The sequence below is a fragment of the Hirundo rustica genome, chromosome 3 (assembly GCF_015227805.2).
Source record: "Hirundo rustica isolate bHirRus1 chromosome 3, bHirRus1.pri.v3, whole genome shotgun sequence".
In the NCBI taxonomy this organism is placed as follows: domain Eukaryota; kingdom Metazoa; phylum Chordata; class Aves; order Passeriformes; family Hirundinidae; genus Hirundo; species Hirundo rustica.
In genome coordinates this window covers 110,409,990-110,431,589 of record NC_053452.1, presented here as the reverse complement: position 1 = coordinate 110,431,589, position 21,600 = coordinate 110,409,990, and the positions used below count along the sequence as shown (strand labels likewise).

The 21,600-nt window shown below is 42.5% G+C and overlaps 1 protein-coding gene across 1 annotated transcript in view; it reads right to left on the bottom strand.

Moving 5' to 3' along the window:
• The window catches only part of EVA1A (eva-1 homolog A, regulator of programmed cell death), a 206,361-nt gene that overhangs the window by 98,089 nt on the left and 86,672 nt on the right, over positions 1-21,600 (bottom strand). The window contains exons 5-6 of the mRNA XM_040060666.1: positions 21,219-21,371; positions 6,828-6,971 (exon numbers count right to left, since the gene is read on the bottom strand). Of these exons, the coding sequence (XP_039916600.1) occupies positions 6,828-6,971; positions 21,219-21,371 (297 nt within the window). The remainder of the gene's footprint in view (positions 1-6,827; positions 6,972-21,218; positions 21,372-21,600) is intronic.

Sequence of the window (21,600 nt, the reverse complement as noted above, 5' to 3'; positions counted from 1 at the left end):
CATGACAGAGGGGATTCCTCTTTGCTTCTCTCTGAGATGCAGGAAACTGCATCCACAAAAACTGTTGAGTCATCATCAAAGGTAATAAAATCTCAGCCTCAGAAGCCAGAAAACATCAGCCTTGAGCTATCTGGTCATGCATCATGGTGGTTTTTAGTTACATTGCCACAGCTTTTTTAACAGGTTCTGTTGAAGTATGACTAATTCTGAATGTGAGGTCTAAGTTTCTGAAAGGAAAACAAGTTCCTTGCTTTTCCTTCACCTCGATGGAAACATGCAGAAGTCTGGAAGGAGGTTCAACAAATCCATTTGCTTGCAGAAACTGGTAACAGATGTTACATCAGTTAAAATCTACTCTGCCCCCTTGCCCATACCATCAGATGCAGTCCTTGACAGATTAGAACAAATCTGACCTTGAGAACAAAAGTCTAAAATAACAATCAGCCAGTCAAAGAAGTCAGCAAATATACTGACCCCATCCTAGATCCTGGAAACATTTAGGGAATTAATAAAGATAAAATGCAGATAATGGACCTCAATCCCATGCAAAACCAATTAATAGGAAAACCCCTCTCCAAACCCAGGTGTAGAGAGTATTATAACCTTGGGCTGAGGTGCGAGACACCAAGTTGCTTTTTGAGAACTTTTTCAGCATTAACACTCACGGCTAGAGGTAGCTCTTTCTCAAGAACTTAAATAAACATTTTGTTCCCCTCTTACTTGGATGAATCTTGAAGAGTTGGAGATCTGTCAAACAGTGGGAGTGGAAACCAATAAATATAAGGAGAAAACACTGGTATATTCATTACATAGAAATTATAATTGTGACCAAAATAAACATTTGCATAGGAACACAGTGGTTGAAAACATCTAACCAGATCATACAACAATGGAATCGCAGAATGGTTTGGGTAGGAAGGGGCCTTAAAGTTTATGCAGTTCCAAGCCACCCTCACCATGGGCAGGGACACCTTCCACTAGAGCAAGTTGTGGAAAGCCCCATCCAACTCGGCCTTGAACACTTCCAGGGATGGGTGGATGTAGATGTAAATATCTGCATCGTAGAGGCTCTACATATAGATAACAGTAAGTCAGCTAAGCACCAGGAGGCCCCTTTACAGTCAGTACAGGAGAACTGTCACTTCAAATATGCAGTTGATCTCTTTCAGGCACTTACTTTAGGATGAGGTGATTTGTGCCTCAAAAACAGCTGCTTCTCCACATTACCTGCAAAAGGAATTTTTCTCAGATGGGAATGTCTACACTATAAATCTCTATGGCTTATATGTCTGCACTTGGACAGATGAATCCCACTTCATGAATTTTTCAATATTTGTAGTCATTACATGAGGACTGGCTTGCTTTTTAAAAAATACTCTATAGTTTGAAGAGAAGCATAAGCTTGATACAAAAATTGTTGGACAAACTTCTATTAACTTAGGAAAATAAGACAAAGGATTTGAATAGAAGTCCTAAACTATCTCTGAACTCAGTGTATTGACAGTGAAAGTAGCCACATGGAGTTATATCATACCATTATTCTGTTCTTTATTTATTTGGTAGGTCAAACCCACACAGTCATGAATTTCAAATCTACATGTTTGTGAGTTCTGTTTCACAACATTATACAAGAAGCCCAGTTAAACAAACATTAACAGACATTATACATTCAGTGGAACATCCCTCGAGCTAGGTCGGCTAAAATGTTTATTTGTTTGTAAACAGAAATTTTATTTCAAATTTTAAAGAAAGAAAGTCTGCATTACATGTTCTGTGTCCATCTTTCTCACCCGACCTGTATTGCTCTGATCCAAAACGAAGTAAAAGGCTTTTGTTTTTTCTTGGAAGTCTGAAATTTCTCCTTTTTTTATTTTATGCAGGTCTTGGAATTGAGTTTTACAGCAACAGAAAAAGCTTTTGCAGTGATAAAAATAAATTTTCTACATTCATGAATTCATAAATTTTAAAAGCAAAAGGAACCATTACATTCATCCAGCCTGAGGCATTGATAGATTTACAGCAGAAGGGCTAATGGAGCAGAGCAGAGTCCTTTGAGATGACAGGAAAGAATTTGTGCAGCTTTTTTTCCTCCCTCCTCATCATCATCAGGAGGGCAACCACCTCCGAGCTGCCTTGTTCAACAAAGACCCTGCCTCTAGCCGGACTTGAAAGAACATTTCTTTAAACACATTTTAGAGAAAGCCAGGCTGCTTTCCCAAGCACTCAGAGAAAACAAAGGTCAGCACACCTCCATCACCCCAGAGCACCTCGACCACCTCTCCTTCACCCCATTTGGTCTCCCAGCAGCACCAGACACCCCAAAGCAACAGTAGCTGCTGTCCCTGTGCTCAGGCTTTGTTCTTTACCTGCACAGTTCTCTCGTTGGGATGTGAAGCACTTGGCCCCTGGGACTCAGCTTATTGCCTCATAAAGCAGGATGGTAGGATTATTAATGTGGCAGAACTGCAGGATTTTCCAAGCAATTTATGAGTTACCATGGCAGTTCATTAGCTCTCAGCCCAATGACCCCTTCCTGGTGAGCATGAATCAAGCAGAAGGCACGCACACATCTAAATGTATGACAGATATTCACATCAAAAACACAACCAAGGCCATATTTCCTCCATTTTGTTCAGCACATGTCCAACTGCAGCACTAAAAAGTCACCAGTTATCAGGACTGATAACCAAACCACTGAAATACATCTAGACACAAAGAAACTTAAAATCCCCCCTTCTTTTTCCTTTTATCCTCATCAAGCCATTTCTGATGGATGTCTGCATTTAAAGAACAGCAGGTCCTTAGCAGAGGGTTTGCATTTGCAGCCTGCATGGACTGCACAGGGAGGCAGGTTCTGGCAGTGGGCACAGTGGACACTCTGAATGGCTCCCTTGACTTTCATTGCTCAGAATAAGGTTTCACTTTACACACAGGCCCTCATCCCCACTCAAAGAAGGATTTGAGAAAATATTTAACTTTCATGTTAATTATCCATTGGTCTTAAAATAAAGCACGCACTTCAACGCTTCCTTGAGTCCAAGTGGCATTGTGTGTGTAAAAAATTCCACAGGATTTAATGCAGTGCTCAGTTAGGACTTCAGCACAGGCTGAAAAAACTAATCTAACAAACTAGAGAGGAAAGAGATAGAGAGAATTAAAAAGAGCCTTTGAAGTTAATAACTGGACAATGAAGAAAATGAAAAGATTGTGAGTACAGTAAGTTTTATCAGTACAAAATACAAAACTACTATCATGCTACTCACTGATATTACAAAAGCCCCCCAATGTTTTATATCAAAGAAAGGCAGAGACAAAGGAAGATGTTTGGGGGAAGAGGAAACAAGGAAAGCTCTCTAGTAAGTCTTTACCGCATTATTTTCCTCATTTTTATTAATGCTTTTTTTTCTTCTTCTCTAAGACTTTCAGGGTATTTTAAAGTAAAGGCTAAATTTTTTTTATAACTGCCTCTATTACAGCTGCCACACTCAGAACTCAACCTCACCATGCCTTATGCGCTTCCCAGAAAGAACTAGCCTTTTCCTCTTGAAAAATAATTAATGTATTTATTAGTGCAGTAATGGGACCCACATACTGGAAAATCCCACCTTCCACACCATTCCATTAGCTAAATCTGGATTTGGGCCAAGTTTTTTTATTTCAGCTCCTTCCAAGGTTCAGGTTTGGCATGTTTCTATGTTGGAGGAATTTTCATCTGTTTCCTTGGCTGGCCTAATGGGACCCTAATGCACTCGAGAGATCTCTATCACACCAGGCTGCTGGGTACTTGTTTGCTCCAATCATCTCATACAAACACACAAACTGGTGGCATTTCCCTCTCAGCTAAGTGATGCCAAGAGGCCTTGAACCCATGGTGCAAAAGGGTATAATTTGATATGGAGAACTGCTGACTTGAGACATTCCCATTGGCTGGAGTAATTACAACCAATATTTTAAAAATATACAGCTGGGGAAAAAGTTAGATGACACCTTTACTTAAGAACAGATTCATCGGCAAAATGGTGTGTATCTGGCAGGAATTCTCATGTCCAATAAAACATGGAAGCTAGAGGAATGAACCTTAAAGAAATATGGACATGGCTTAAAGAAAGCAAAGCTGTTGCCTCATCCATTCACCTACTGGAGATCTGGGATAGGGCCCAGGTCCCACTTTCAGGCTAGAGAAGAGCAGTGTGGACATGATGACCTGAGAGACCTTGCAAACATTCTCCTGCCAGGACCGGGAGATAAGACACCTCACCAGCTCTTCACTAGGCCTTGGTCCACAAAAACACTACCAGTCTGTCACAGGGTCCATCTCACCTGTGATATCTGCTAACAGCTCATGAGTTTTAGTTAATATTGCCTTTTGTCACCTCATAAATTACTTACTCGGCAGACTTTTTTCATGAGTTGCTATTAGAGTAAGACACTTTGGTCTCTTTTCAGTCTTTCCCATGCTTTAGCACCAGAAGCAGAGCTCAGCTGCTCTGTCCCCGTAGTTACTGAAGTTCCTCACAAAGGAAATGTCTGCATGAAGACTCTCCCACCCACAGCCACGTCCATCACTGTTCTGGCTCTCGCCACCCCTTCTGAAGCAGCGCAGTGGGTCAGTAGCATTGGCCAAGGACGCAAGGCAGTTTTCTCACAGGTGAGACCAGTGACACGTGGCAGGACATCTCTGCCACAGTCTGGCAGGCAGGGAGTGACAGAGAGGAGCAGAATGATTGCACTGCCTGATCTCAGAGAGTGATGGGGTCGCTTACTTGAAGCAGCAACAAAAAGGGTTGAAGTGATGCTCGGAGAAACCCATTTGTACACCCATCACATTTCCCAAGCTGTGCCAGAGGCACTGCATCTTTCACTGATCTCCAGGAAACAGCAGCAAGAGACAACGTTTCCAAGTGCAAGAGGTGGGAAACAGGGATATGTATTGAGATACAGGCAATAGGGGAGCGCAGTCATGCCCATTTGTCCCAGCCTGTCCCTTTTCACTCCCACAGTTTTGGTGAAAGTAGGAGAACGCTATACCAGGAGTCATAACGTGTACAGCTTTGTGGAAATCTGAAACAAAGAGACAGACAGCAGGAGGTTTTCTACACTAGTATCATTCTCTAAGCCATAAGAATACCAAATTGTTTGGTTTTATCATTCCTTCTAAAAGAATTCCAGGACTTAGTTCTGTCTGGCACAAGCACATGGAACTGGAATTTGATTTCTTGTTTATTTCATTTTCACATGTTGAAGGACTTTGCTATTTGAGGCAAGAAATACGTGTGTGTTGATCACAAAATCCAGTTCAGAGACATATCTGAGATCATGGTTTTGAAAACGAGCCATGGCCACCTTCAAAGGATGAGACAGATTTTACTCACAGAAAAGCAGAACATGCCAATTTGTGCTCTCAAACGTGACTCATTTCCTGATGCAGTTAGGCTTGGACTAGAGAGTTAAGGTCAGATTAAGAGATCATTAGTGCCTTTTGTAGTGGACTTCGAGACGAGGACCACAATTCTAGAATAAGGCCAGGGAGGCCTTTGAAGGAGAAATCCTCTTGGAAATACATCGTGGGGTTCTGATTGTTTTCCCTGGATTTTTGAGGGATGGAGCTCCTGTTTTTCTTTCTACATTGCCTTCATATCTGTTAAATCCCCATGGGGAAAAGCTTCTCCTCAGTCTTTTTATGAGAAAAGTGATATAAAAACATCACCTTCCTGACTAGAAAATTCACAGGGCTTTGCATGGATAGCTTTGCTACTTCTTGCTGCACCACTTCAAACAAAACCCAAGCTTCCAGCTACCCCTGCCAAATGAAACAACAGCCAGACAAGCTGAGGGCCTGATGCTCCTGCATCAATGTCTCTGCTCCTCAGGGCGCTGCACATCCACCATCCTGTAGCCACTACACAAAATGTTTCAGTGACTCCATCTCAAATGCTTTTTGTCACACTCAGCATGCTGCAGTCACACTCAGAGAGTGACCCACAGACCCATTGTTTGAGGGCACAGAGAGCTTCTCCTTCACTACATGTCCCACTGTCTGCTCAGCACATTCAGTACAGCACCAAAATTTGCGCTTCCAGATGGATGCAGAAAGGAACAGAGAGACTGAGCTGATCCTAGTGACAACTATGTAAGCAAAACCCTGAAGGAAATATTTTTAAATATGTCTGCTACAAATGACCAAAATGTCATCACAGTAAGAAGACAGATATTGTTTTTATACTACAGGGCTCCGACAGGAACAATTTTTCCTCTGTTGCAAAATAAGATGACTAGTCAGGTAAGAGCACAGTGTCTTCTCAATGCTATGACTTAAACTCCCAATTGAGAGCACCAACTTTTTTTTTTTTCTTTTTTTTTTTAAATAACACTATTTTGTTAGAAAAATTGTTACAATGTTTACCTGAAGATTTTGGAAGTGATTTTCTACTAACACAGTGGATGAGTATGGTTTGTTAATAACCTGATTCTATGGTACAAAATGAAATAAATCCAGAATAAAGTAATAAGGATCCTACTGATAACCACAGCTTTGCTGCAGGATGTCAACAGTCATTGACTTCACTGCCAGATTTTTCTGCCTTGAAGAAGCAGATGAACAGGTTAATAAATACCATTTCCACATTTTTTGCTTTTTCTGTAGAACCAATGTGTACAAAAAGTGACATAATTAAACCACCCTGGTGATTCAAAGTTTTCCCTTGTTGACCAAATAAGAATCACCATGAGCCAACTGGAAGTTCAACACCTTTTTGCATCTTATTCTCCACACATCACTGCTCAACAAACATAGGCCCCAGGGAGAGTTAGAGAATTTTGTAACTTACCACAAGTGTAGATGACATTAAGATGTTTTTGGATGCCTGGGTAACAAGGATCTCCAAATTCATAGGTGCTGGCATATATGCTGCAACTTCTTTTCCCATGACAGCGCTTGATCATGAGCTGGAGAGCAGTAGCAGACTGACACTCTAAAATGGAAAAACAATACCTGCCTATGAGTATTTGTCCATTCACAACAGAAATTGCCTAAAAATAATTTACCAGTTGCAGACTGTGAAAGCGCATACAAGATTTCCATATTTTAAAGTTTTTGTGTTTACTTGAGAAGCTGTATCTGACTCTAACACATCTCTAATAAATTGAAAGAACACTGAGGAATCAGAAACCCCTATACATCCATACAAAGAAGGCTGAGAATAAAATATGTTCCATCTTTGTAACAACCACAAGAGGTGTCTCAAATCCCCCTCTCTGGTCTTTGTTGAAGACAAAGGTGATCAGTCTCTGCTCTTAGAGGTTGTACTTCTAAATCTAATGAAAATTACTATGAAGTGTAATAATTATAATATCATCCTCTACCAGAGAAGTAGAAATACTGTTTTAATCACATTCATTCCACGCAGGTAGAAACATTTTTCACATTAGAAATTTAGAATATGGGAAGTTCCAAAAGTAAGTGTTTTCCCAAGTATTTTTCTCTACCAGGTGGTTTTGCCTGTTTGCTTACCTAGAGTGAGAACACTTTGCACAGATAAAGCCTTGAGCTTTTAGGTGCAAGATTGACAATTTGTTTTCACTGTCCAGCCAAGACCAAGAGCAGGGGGAAACTTGCAAGGGGGCATTTCTTCAACAAGGGAACAGGACAGCTACAGAGAATGGAATACAAACCCCTCCTAAAAAATTAGGAGGATGGGAAAGAAAAAATGGATCTCCAAAGGTATTGAGTGCTAGAACCAGCTTAAGAATAAAAGCCATAAGAGACACAGGAAAGCCACAGAAAACCAAGCCTAGAGAATAATATGCCTTTTTTCTCAAATCAAAGGCAGCATTTTATTTCACATGCTGCAGATGACAAAAGAAGAAGGCTCCATGCGAACATTTTCTTACTGAACAGCCCAAACTTCCTTAGGGGACTTCTGATCCAATGAGTGTCAGAAGTTTCAGTGGAAACATCTGGCATGCAGCAATTCTGATTTATTGTCTTTTTGCAAATGTCCAGTTAGAGAAACTCAGCAAATCTAAACGCTGCAGAGGATTTCATGGAGGGTGCCTATTCTTTTTATTTGTTATTGTTCTTGCACAAAACAGAGAACATCCCACGGCTGTCTGCTTAGAGGCCTTGCCCTCTGGCATAGGAGCATACTGCATCCATGGGAGTGTGGGGAATTACACACTGCTGGTCCTGTGAGAGGCCCAGCAAGGCTTTTGTATCTAACACCTCCAGAGATGGGCAGCCTTTGGGACATTCCTCATTTAGGAATACATATGCACTAGCAAACTACAGACTCTGCTCTCCACCTTAAGAGATTGAATTGACTCTTGAAGTGCCAAAGCTGTAGATTCATCAGACTGAAAATTCTTCCAGGAGATTTATTTGTCATATACCCTCATACTAACTAGCTTTTCTAGCCATCACTAGTCATGTCCTGGTATTGATGGCCTCCTTCCTCCCCTACAGTTCTGAACAGTCTGTTGTCTTCACCCAAATTGACTTTAGCAGCAGCATCTGTATCTGGAAACCAGAGGGGGCTAAATTATGGACACACCTTTACCCCCCTTGTTTAAGTGATACTCTGTACCTTAGAATGATTTTGCCAATTGCCATTACTCCAAAGAGATAATACAGCCTGAGATATAACAGGGCTGGTCCTAACAGTCAATTTGCAGAAGGTCCTCACTGTGTCTTTGGGACTTTGAGCAACCTGGACTAGTGGCAGGTGCTCCTGCCATGGTAGAGGAATTGGAACAAGATAATCTTTAAGGACCCTTCCAACTCAAACCATTCCAGAATTCTATGATCTTCTGGACTGCCTAGGAGAGTTATCTGGGCCAAGACAACATGCCATGGACCATGCTACATTTTCAGAGTACAAATCTATTTCCTGTGCCCCTGATACTACTCAATCACCAGTATACATGTAACCCCAGATACCCACCTTCCTTGGGCACAGACCAGGCCACCATAGTCACAAATACCTGTAGTGAAGTCCTCAACTCTCCAACTGCCAGGCTGCTCCAGCTCAACCTGTACCAGCCAAAATGAGCAGAAGAGTAGAAGGAACTCTCTATGCTTCAATTACAGGTGAAGAGGAAAGCCCCTCACATAGAAAGTAGGGCATCAAGATTGTAAAAACCCTTTTTACATGGACTTTTTGCAAACCATAAGATGAAAAATTATATCCAGAGGGAAATGTTGCCTGCTGGGACTGTGGCACATAAACCATCCCATAATTTAGCTGAATGCAATTTCTGGAGCCTATCCACTCCAACCTCCTGCCCAAAAAACAGCCAGCTTTGATGTTACATCAGGTTGCTCAGAAATTAGCCCAGGCAAGTTTTGAAAATCTCCATAGAGAAATATTTCCCAAACTCCTTGGACACTTGATCCTGGGCTAAGCCCTTCTCTAGGTTAAAAAAAAAAAAAAAAAAAAAATCCTTGTATGTAATCAGGTTTCTATTGCTGCAACTCATGTTTATTGCTTTTGTTGTTCATCTGCTGTTTCCTCCTGTGCATTTCCAAAAAGAGTTGTCTGTAGAACCACCTATTCCTTAGTAAAAAAACAGAAATAAGATCCCACCCAGAGCTTTCTCATCTGGAAACTGAACAACCCTGTGTCTCTCAGTATCCCCCCATATGCTCTATGCTCCAGGCCTCTGACCAGCTTGGTGGAGCTTCACTGGACTTGCTCCAGTTTTCCAACCTCTCTCTTTAACTGGAGAACCCCAAATCAGACACTTCAGTGTTCTAGTTAAGCTGTAACAAGTGAACTGATCAATTCAGTACCACCTACAAACTCTGTCCCAGGTCATTACTGAAGATTTCAAGCAATTTATGACTGCTTTTAAGTGGCTGCCAGCATGAGTTCATTATAGCACATTAGAGGTTTCTTGTAGTGCTCCATTTCCTTGGCTCTTGCTGCAAACAATCACAATTTAGACAAGCCTTCCTGTTTTCCCTGATCCGAATGAACTCCAGAATCTGGTGAATGCTGGAGTAGCAGAAAGTCATCTGAGGTATCCATGTTACAAGATCCAGGTAAACTCTACCAAAAACAACAACAGTCTCCCATACGGTAAATCCAAATACTCTTCTCATTTTCCCCACGGTAAGACTTGAGCCATTCTCTTGGAAATAGTCATATTTTTATAGCCTTGAAAAAAAGAAATGGGGTCTAGGCACAAATTCTGATCAGGTGTTCACTTCAAAGTCTTCCTTTTGCTCACAACAGGGAATTTTCCGTGGTTTTGCCTCTGCATGATTTCTAAGCAAAAGTGCCTTGTACATTCCCATAAAGGCCAGGGCAAGCAGCCTGCAGCGTTTTCAGGGAGGACTACACCAACACTGAAATTAGCTTTGTCTCCCATTTTGGATTTCTTGGTCTGTCAACATGTTCATCCTCCACATAACACATTGAACTGGAAAATGTAAGAGCAGCAATCAAAACCTCCAAATGGGACCATCTTCCTTACACACTTCAAAGGGTTTCTGATAATGAGCTCATTTAGCTGGGTGCTAAAATGTCATATTCAAGCATCTTTGTTCCCTCACTAACGAGCACTGAAGATGTCAGTAGCACAACAGGGAGGTGGCTGAGTGATAGATGAGACTACAGCGTAGTAGTCATAAATCACAGTCACTACCATGTCATTCAGAGCTCTAGAAGGGACAACATGGTATTTTCTCTTACCCGTGTCTCAGGCTTATAAAAGCACTGAATTCACTCCTGTTGGATGTTATGAAGTGCACGTAGGTAATTTAACTTACAAATGCAAATGAGTCCTTGGGGAGCTCATTGAAGTGAGAGCTCCAATTATATTAGTACCTCTTCAGAAGGTGATTCCAGGTCAGATGTCTTCACCTCCAAGTGCCCATCCTCAGAGCTCAGAGAGGCAAGAAAACAGAAGGGTTTTATCCATAAATCATGCAGCTATCCTGCCAAAAATATGCAGGGAAGCCAAGCCCAGCAATGTGGTGCAGCAGAGTCGGGCTGTGGTCCCCTTCAGCTGGCCAAATTCATTTCTTCCGGGTCTTCAGAAGTGAGAGCTAGACATGGCAACATGGCACTTATTGTACCAGATGTCATGCTCATTCAAGGCAACATTACAGTTGGACTAGAGAATCTTAGAGGTCTTTTCCAGCCTTAATGATTTTATATTCTATGATCTCCTTTCTTCTGCTGCTTACTTGCTTGTTAATGTCAATTCCAAATGTTTTATGAGATACCACTCTGGCACCAGTAACAAACAAGTGACCCCATGTGTCACAGATGTGGGAAGGACACTCACAAATGCCAATACCTCACTAAGTCTGAGGTAAGTACTGCTAAGCAGAGCCAGGCCCCTGCCGAGAACCTCTTAAAGCCCACAAAGCCCAAATCCCATGATAAAGCAATAAAAACTGCTTTAAGACTTCATAGATGATAGAGAGTCCTCTTGGAGAGGTTGGCCCAGAGTTACCCTTGGCTTCATTAGTCTTGGATTGCTTCAGCACACTGCCAGAGAGCACATACAAATCTTGGCTATGGTGAAACTTTCACATGTGAAAGCGTTTACATCTGTGCTTTTCAAATATGGTATTTTCAGCTAAAGTTAGGGTTCTGGGGGAGTGGGATCAGCTCACTTTATTCTCTTTACCTCTGGCCCCACTTTCTAGAAGCTGTACGTCCCCCCAGCCCTGCTCCTGGTGCAAGGTGAATTCCCTTTCTCAAGACTACTTCACAAATGCACACCACTAGCCAGCTGGATTTCACAACCCTTAGTCTAATCACCCTCAGAATTACCCTCAGTGGGTAATTCACCTTACCAGTTGCATTTAGTATGATATGACTCCTTGATCTACTCCATCAGCCCAGCCTCTGCCAGGGTGAAAACCCAAACCAGGGCAATAGAGGATTTTACCAGCTGCAGCTTGCAGACTGCGTTGGCTTGAAAACTGGAATTGGTCTCAGTGATGTAATGTCCATATCATCAAGCTCACCACAATGAATGGGGTTTAGTCAGTGTAAGGCTGCTTCCCAGCATGACTCTTTCTTTATTACCTCTTCCCGATGAAAAAAAATAAAAGAAACTGGAGCCAATGCCTATTAATCATACCCTTAATTTTGGTTACTCAGTGTTACTTGTTTTTCTCCAGTAAGGGTGACACATCCAAATCTGAAATCCGAGCCATGTATTACTGCTTTTGATTGCAAAACCTATCTGGGTTTGAAAGAATATTTCCAAACTCTTTAATTTTCCCATTTTGGTAACTCTTAGATTCGCTGGTAGAGATTGGAGCCTCCTCCAAGGCAGTAACCATCACAGATGGATCCACAAACAGATTTAAATCCTGAGTTTTGAGAGGGATGATTAATCCCACAGTAAAGTTGGGTATATTGAAGATGTTCAAGAACAACTGTCCATCTGTTTATCTGCTCATGATCAGACACCTGGCACAGCCATGCTGAACCTGCAAGGCTGGGTTCCTGCACAGATGAGACAGGCTGTCCAGAGCAAGCAGGACCACACGCAGCTGCTCAGGTGAATATGTTAGCATGCTGTGAAGCTAGCAGATAGGAGTTTTCCACAGCCTGTCCATTGATCTGGAGAGGCAGCAGGACATAGAGCTCAACCCAGTATTTACATGCATGCACTTTAAGAAGAAAAAACTGGAGCCTGAGAAAAAACTCCACTCTGAGTCTGTGAGTTTTCAAGAAAAATGGGGCACTTGTTCTACTTTTTTTTCAGCCAAGAAAATATAAGACCTTGAGGTGTCAAAAGGGCCAAATGATTGGTCATGATTAAAGACTTCAGAAAGGGGATCACTGTGCCTAAAATACTATTTCCAGCAGGACGTACAAAGTGGAACTGGAACAGGGCCGGTGGTACCTGATCAAGAGACAAATTCTATGGGATGCTTTGGCTCAGTGTAAAGGTATCAGGAGCAGACCCAAATACCAAAATTAAGCCATCAGCAGAACCCTAGCTTTCCTTGCTGTCTTTTGAGGAGCAGGTGGAAGGATCAACTCAAGATAAGTTTTCCCTTAAGGGAAGTAATTTACAAACAATTGACAGCTTGAGAAGGATACTCCTCCCAAACAGAGGACAGGGTTTTCTCTAAAACATGAAGACTGATTTCCTGCTCAAGAACAAAAGAAGAAAATTACTTGCTGGGAGCTATGAGTGTGAGAGGACAGAATGAAAGATGGAAGGAATCAATTAACTAAGAGGAGAGAAATTTAGTTCCTGCAAAGAAAGCTGACAGATGTCTGAACCAGTGCTGTGGTTATCCATTTGTCTGCCAAAAGAGAAAGCAAATTTCAATGGAATGGGAGAAAGGACACCAGCAGGAAGTAACACCAACCTTTCAGGTGAGGCAACCGCCTAAATTCCATCATATTTTACCTAGGAGTGACTGCCTCAATCTGAAAAAGAACCTCTATCAGGAGGGAGGGAAGAAAGCTCTCCTGGTCTTGGGCAGTTTCTCATCTATTTTAAAGATGTTCCATTAGCTATGGTTGATACAAACTTCAGCTCCTTCATACAGGCGCAGCTGCTAGAGGTGCCTAAGCCTCAGTTTCAGCCAGAATTAGCCATCCTGCAGCCTGTGAAGAATGTCTTCACAGAATATCAATGAGTCAGTCGACACTCTGTGCAGTACATCAAACCCCAGGCATTTTCGACTTAGCCCATGCCCATTAAGTTTGATGTTCTCTTTAAAAGCCAGTGAAGGTGACTGTTAATAAAGATGGATTTTGTCCACTTTCTCTCTCATTTAGCAGTCTGGGGAGGTAATTTCTTTAGCAGTGTTAAGCTGTCACACAGTTTCAGCTGAGGACAACTGAAATATACTGGATTTTTCTTAGATAGAGGACAAAAGAAATTAGTTGGGTCTAGATCCACAAGACAGGAGGGAGAAAACCAGAATACAAATATTTAAGTATCCTTAAGACCAATCAATGTGAAGTTCAGCCAAGAAAAAACAAAGACTGCCCTTAAACAAAAAAGGTACAGAAGCCGAAGTGTATTTACATACACAGAAGCGGCTCAGGAGCAGGAACCCAAAACAATTAAAAGGTGACGTTCCCTGCTGGTATTTGTAAAATGATAAATGGTCAACATCATATTACAAATAGCAGCAGAGAAATTCACATTGATACAGCTGTATATAGAACCTGTGTATTGCACAATATCACTGAAAACAACTGGCTAGAAAGGAAATCTATATCCAAACATTAGAAGGATGTGCAGAGAAGGCCAGATTTACATTAAAAAAGTATGTTTTACAGAAAGAGAGAAAAATTAGTCACCACACAGTTCATAAAACTTTGGAAACTTCAGCAGTAGGCCAGTAAAGAGAAAATTATCTTAAAAGAAACTAATCACATTTAGAAACTGCAACTGGAGATTTGATTACAGGTTTAATTGCAGATCCTATAGTTACATTTAGAAACACTTTGTTTATTAATGTGAACTTAAATCATCTCATCACCCTTGTATCTGGGACTAGAACACACATAAAATACATGAGCCTCCAGTTTTGCAGGGACTGACTTAGAGTGTGCAAAATTGAGCAAATTAATAACATTTTTTTGCTTTGGGGGCTGAAGTGAGAATACAAGGACTGCTTCAAACGTGGCTCCAAGAAGTCTCACAGAACAAAGAAGATTTGGTGTGGCAGTGACAGTTAAATTTTATTAGTTAATTTGCAGCAGAATGGATCATGGGCTGTAAGGCATTCAAGAAAAGAAGCAAAGAAAGTAACAGCTTTAGCATCACTCAGTAGAAGATAGGGATAGTGCTTTCAGTGTATCTACTTCTTAGTGAAGTCCTTGAATTCATCTCTCCTTCCTATTCATTACAGCCCAAAAAAAAAGTTTTTTTCCTAAATGTGGGGATACTCAACAAGTGCCTAGACCTAGGCTGAAGCAAGGTCTGAACTTCACAAGCTGCAGGATTGGCCCATTTTCTAAAGAGATTATCCAGCTGACACAGCCTGCAAGTCACTTCTTGCCCTTGGTTCCTAAAATACAGGATGGTGTGCCTCCAGACTCACAGGTTTCACATTTCCTTTGTTTTTCAGGCTCTCATCATGGCAATTTTGCAATATTCTTGAGTGACATCTGAATTAGCTTAAGAGGAACTTCATCAGTTTTGAACAAGTTACACGGGTTTTCATTCAAAGCAACTCCATGGAAACAAACATGCTGCACATTTAAATATCTTAAATATTGCCCTTTTATTGTTGGGATTGTATTTTGAGGTTTCTTCTAACTAATAGTTGGGCAATAGACATCTTTTATAAGATCAGCAGATAAGATATAGAAGATAAAGAAGTTGATTTTATAAGATAAAGAAATTGATATTACTGATACAAATACTCACTTTATTTCTTCAACTATCATACCAATAGCATAACAGAGCCTGCTAGTGCTATTTAAATTACTCGTTTCAGAAATTTTAATTACAATCACTGCATGGGGCCATACTCCACTGTAAACAGTGTTTCAAAACCAACTTGAACCTTGGTTTAAAGAAAGATCTTGTCCAGACTCACATTTGAATGGACTTTTTAATTATTTTTTAAGAGCTATTGTGTGCATATAAAAACAATTTCATATAAATCATTTTTATGGCTCTATGGAATCCAACAATAGTTAGAGTTTTCTAGAAACAGCTGTAAAGTGATTTTAATTACCTCCTGGTGTTCTGAGACAAAAACTGAAACACATAAAGTATCTAAAATTGAAGAACAACTTTCTGAAAGCAGGCTTTGTCCCACTTTAACTCAGCATTCTAAATGGGGACTGCATTTCAATTTAAATTTAATAAGGTATGATATGTGAATTAAACAGCAACTGATATTTATTTAGCCTTCAGTTTGGATACTTGTGGGTTTTATTGCATACAAACAGACTGTCCTCTAAAAACATGTTCTTAATCATGAGCTATACACATAATAAAGTAGTTTCTGCCCTGAATGTAAATGAAGCATGGGCAGAGTCACACCTACAGGAGGGGTGCTTTGGAAGCCTGGTGGGCTCTGTAGAGAGGAATGACAGGGTATGACCCCCCAACTGCTGCTCATCCCACAAACCCAGCACTGCAGCTGCTTTAAAGGCCAGACAGGGAATCCAGGATGAAACACAAGAGTCTTTCAGCCCCTTGGATCTGCCAAGGGTCAGCTGCGCTACGTGGCATTATCTGACCAGCACAGATTTCTGTGGATATCCCTTCCTGCAGTCCCAGCCACCCTTTGCTTCCCCCATCTGTGCTAGGGGTTACTACTCCTCATTGGTCCAGCTCCACACTTTAGGGGCCTTTTTATTTTTAAGCATTTGACCTAAGACAGATTAGAGCACAGCCACAACCTTGTCCTGATGGAAACAGGATGGAAAATGGTCATAGATGGTGAAGCAGAAGAGAGCCAGAAATGCACAGCTGGAGGGGCAGCAGTTTCTTGAAGCCAGCTCTTGTGCTGCCAGGAACATGTACCCTAGAATAAAATGGATTTTTTACTGTGTGTATTTTATATTCATTCACATGCTGTATCTGGTCACAGATAAACAAATTAGAAGGGTCCATTATTTATATGGTGTAATAAATATTTATATGAGGAGTCTGCTTTAAGTCTTATATACAACTGCATTAAGAGGGGGAAATCAAAACAAACTGGGTTGGATCACCTTCTGTCACTGCATTAGAATGAAAAATGCCAGGGAATGAGCACCTAAAGCACGGGCTCATTTGCTGAACTCCTTCCTCTGTTCTTCCATTATCAGATCCCATGAGGGAGAGAGTGCCACTGACCATCTGAGTTTCCTCAGGGCTTTGTAAACACATTCATTTTTCCCCTTTACAGAGGCATGGGAGACAACTTGTATGTTAAGTGACAGGGACATTTCAGTCTCAGCAGAGTACTCAGCTTAATCCATGCCCCAGGACCCAGAGCGAGGCTGAAGAGCCAGGGTTCCCACGATCTTGCACCGACTCCAAAACCAAGCCCAGATTCTTTCTACCCAGGATGAGCAATTAAATCACTTTGGGCTTTTTGTATACGTGATGGAGAAAGACAGGGTCCTTGAGAAGAGTCCTAGATCCTATGTTAGAGGTCAGCTGAACACATCCATCTCACTCTCTGTGGTTCAGGGGGAGAGCTACTTTAAAAATAAATGTGAACAAGTCAGGTGTCCTGAATATGACCAAAGATATTGCTCTGCTAAGCAATAAAAAGGGTAATCATTTTACATCCAAGATCTTCCTCCTCAGTCTCCTAATTAGATCACTACCTTGCACTCAGACACACGTAGAAAAGGCCATTTTTTAAAATTACTCCTCTTGGAATAAACAAGCCACTTGGAGATGCAGGCAGAGGCAACTGTAAACAGCAGGAAAAGGGGGCAAAGGGCTCGCTTGGCTGAGGGATATTGATGGTTCATTGCTTGTAAATAGCCCTTTCCCCAGAGACCTCCCCATGCTCTGTGTATGCTCTCTGCACACGCTGGCAGCAAAGTGGAGGCGTTATTAAGAGAGTTACAAATAAGGTCAAATTCTTTTAGGAGCTTTTCAGAGTTCTCAAGGCATTCAAGGAGGGCTCCAGCTGCTTGCAGGGGTTACCCATTACAGTCAGAGATATAATTTACAGTTAAAAGAGGATCCTGACAGATTTTCACTTTAACATGACAGCAATAGGATGGAGCTCTCCACCAAAACTTTCTCTTCACAGATGCTAAGCACATTCACACAGACATTATACAAAGAGAAAGCATGCATATGGCATGGCATGGCATGGCATTTGAAGGGTGACTTGGGGATCTTTCATCACCTGAAAGCAGCACAGCAATAGCTGGGTTAAATAGACTTCAACACCAGGATACCTCAGAAACCAGCTGAGCACCTAACGTAGAATCCAGGAAATTCCCTGTTAGGGGACTTTATCTTTTCAACACTTCTACAGGAGTACAAGGTCTTGTTTCTCAAGGCAGAAACAACACAAATTGAATTGGTTTACCTTACATATGTAATGCCCTATTAGGCCACCTCCCCTCCCATCTTAGACCTCAGTTCTTTAAGCCTCACCTGTACAAGCTGTATATTTCTAAATTCAATCCAAATGTGCATTTTGTCCACAGAAAGAAAAATGGAATCATATTTTCTGAATTGTTTTTTGTTAGGAGAGGAAGAAAAGATAATCTTCACCACTTTTGGGGCAAGTATGACTTCTTCACTCATCAAGCAGCTCAGGCTGCTTGGATATAAATATTCACTGTGAGCTTGTGCAGAGCCTACTTCCCAGCAAAGTACCCTTTGCCAAGACTCAGACTTAACACAAATCGTCAGTCCCATGAAATTCAAACAGTATAAATCTCCCATGTACAGAACATAGCTGGGTTCTGCCTTACAGGAACTGGATGTTGCTGCAAAGTCTGACTCATTCGGTCATGTTTGTACGATCAGCTTGTTGTGAATGTCTGAGATCAAAGGCTGCCGTGGAACAGCCCTCCCCAGATTGCAGGGCTGTGGAAACGTGCAGGGAAATGTTCCCCGGCTAGCAGAAGCTTTGATTTATAAATTGTGATGTTTCCACCTGCTCCTGAAGGAACAGAGCTGCCTGCTGGGCTAGGCAGGCCTGTGAGAAGAGCAGTTTCTGAAGCAGGCTGGGGGACCCTGAGTGCTGCTCCCGCAATCACTCGTGGCAGCTGGGAGCACAGCCTGCTCTTGGCACTGCTGTAACTGGAGACAGGAATGGGAGCTTTGCAGGGTGCCATGGGGAAGAACAGCGTGAATGTGCTTTTTGCTGGTTTGGATTAGAGGAGGATCCTAAACCAGTTTCTTCTGTGGAACCAAGAGAAGTGCAAACTACAGCCACAACTCACCTTCCCATTCCTGCAGCACCAGAGCTCTGCCCCACTGGGTCAGCTCACACAGGTAGATGAGGGGAAGGCCAATAAGCAGAGATTGGCTCATGCCAAGGAAATCAATGAGCTATAGCTGAAGAAACCTGAACAACCACTCCCAGACATGACTAGGATTTAAGGGCTGGAGCATGGGGAATTGGTGATGACCATCTGTTCACCCCCAATTTTCTTTTAGTTAAGCTCACCCCCACCCCCACAATTTGCTCAGTATTTCAGCATGCAAGGAAACATCAACAGCTATAGTTTGTCTTTCACCCTACACACACAGTGCCCAAATGGCTGGGAAAGCCTGGGGAAGTCACTGCTCCATGGTGAGTTCCACCCATCTCCTCCCCAGCCCTGCAGGGCATGCAGCCAGCAGATGTTCCAGACACCCTCCCTTGGCTCCGATGCAGGCAGGACATATTGACTCTCACAGCACCACAGGAGCACCAGACTGACTTAAGGTACTTGAGACCCCAGCAATTCCAAACACGTGGGTATTTGCTCCTGTCCAACAACCCAGTCATTTTTAGCATCAGTTCACAGCTTAAAACCTTGAGCTGGATTTTAGTGTAAAGTTTCCTCAGCATTCCCATCCCTGACTTGGCATTACACCATCTTGTACTGAGCCTGCTCATGTAAGTAGTTTCATTTAGGAGCTGACACTTGAGGAAGGCCCTGTCTCATCCCAGCAGCAGACTGTGTGCTGCACTCTAGGATCTGACACCTCATTTCCTTGGGCAAACATTCCAGTTTGTAGAGCTCACAAGGCCAGTTTGAGAACAGCAGGGTGTACAGGTGCTGGAGATCCTATGGCACGTGCAGCCCTGCTGTCAGACCCCACTGCTTGCTCTCCCTGTTTGTGCCTCCTGTCCTATTTTCTGGTCACACATACCCTGCTCTCAGCTAATAAAAGTTTCATGAATTTACAGCTGGGCAAAGGAGTGCAAAACTTTACCTTTTGTGACTTCACATAGTTTTGCTTCATGCTGACATTGAAGAGAGAGTCCCTGTGCTGGTACCTTGTTACTGGTAAGTGCCTGTTCCTGTCAGCAAGGACAACGTTGAGAGTGGGGTGGTCAGGTCTGCTCCAGAAACCCATCCTGTTTCACTGACTTGGCAAGTTCTCACCCAGCAGCCCAACCACCACAGCAACCACAGACTCAGCCCATCCCAAACACCACACCAAAGAGGTCCAGGCTAACCTGCCACACACATCTGGTTTGGCTTCTGCTACTTGGTAAAGTGGGGGACTACAGGAGCACATCCAGGAGCACCGGTCACCTCAGGAGACCCTGCACACCTCAGCTGTGCTACAAGTGCTCAGATTTGCACAGCTGCAGAAGTAAGACACTCGCCATACTGCACAAATAACCTGACTGGCCTCATTCCACCTGTGGGTTTCTACTGACACCCATCATCTGGGTATCATATTTCCAAGCCCTCACTTGACATGCTTCACTTTGAATAGCTTTTAACTCCTTAAGGGCACTGGATCAGCAGCTGTGAAGCCAAAGATCCTTAGATACAGCTGAAGAGATCCCAGCATAGGCAATCACACCAGATCAAGCTTCCTTGTGCAGTCTCCTCTGAAACCTTTACCTCTCTGGAGGCAGTTCCTTTGGGAAACCAGTTAATTCCTTCTCAGGTCTGCAGAGAAGAATTATAACGAATGCTGAGCACAGGATTTTGTACTGTGATTGTTGGTTTCTCTGCCACAGCCTAAAATATTCAAAGTCATTTCACATTGGCTCAAGAACAGACAATTCCAGTGGCTGTTTTTCAATTATTTATCTTTAACTCATGACTGCAAGAAACTCTGATAGTCTGAGAATAAAGGAATTACTTGAAGGTACTGTAAGCCAACCGTAGCATGATTAAACTTAACAACTTGCTTTTTCAATTTTCTCCCTTACTTTAACTTTAGAAAAAGTTTAAATGCAATGCCAAGACTTCAGTGGCTGCAGATGGTACATGACAACCCCAGATAATATGTTCCTCCATATTACAGGCAAGGCTCAGTGGATGAACCACCACGAAGACAGAAAATTGAACAAGAAACTCCAGCACCTTCAATCATATAATCAGATGAATCTGTGGAAAGCCTGTGGCCTGGGAACTCAGCTCAGACAAGTAGCTGCACCTCAGTTTGGTGCTCATGCTGAAGCTCACCACTGGTTGAAAAAGTACCTCACATCAGGAGCGCCACCATGGCAGGTTGCATGTCCCAGTCCTGCTTTTCTGACCAGGATCTGTGCCAGCTCTGCTGTGATGACATGACATAAATGAATTAACCCTGCCCACATCAGCATGTCATCAAGCCATTCCCCAGCTTACCAATCATGGGCATCCCTAGGTTTTGGTATGGGCACTCCAGGCTGCCTCCTTGTGTCCTCCCAAAGACAGCAGAGTAAATGGCTATCACCATGCTCTTCTTACAGCTCAGCCTCAGCTTGTCATCTTCACAGGCTACTTTACTCTTGTATTCATCTGGAAGCAAACAAACACTTAATTACTCAGCGGATCCAGAGGTGGGCTCTCAGCAGGGCAAGACCCTCTCACCTCTCCATGGGGTGAGCTCAGCAGAGGCAGCAGCAGTTCTGGGCCCAGGGGTGCACCTCAGCTCCCAGCACAACCCCAGCCTTAGCAATGCATTTGCTACAGGAGCACTGATCTCTCCTGCTACACATTCCCTCTGTGGCATCATCAACACGTCCAA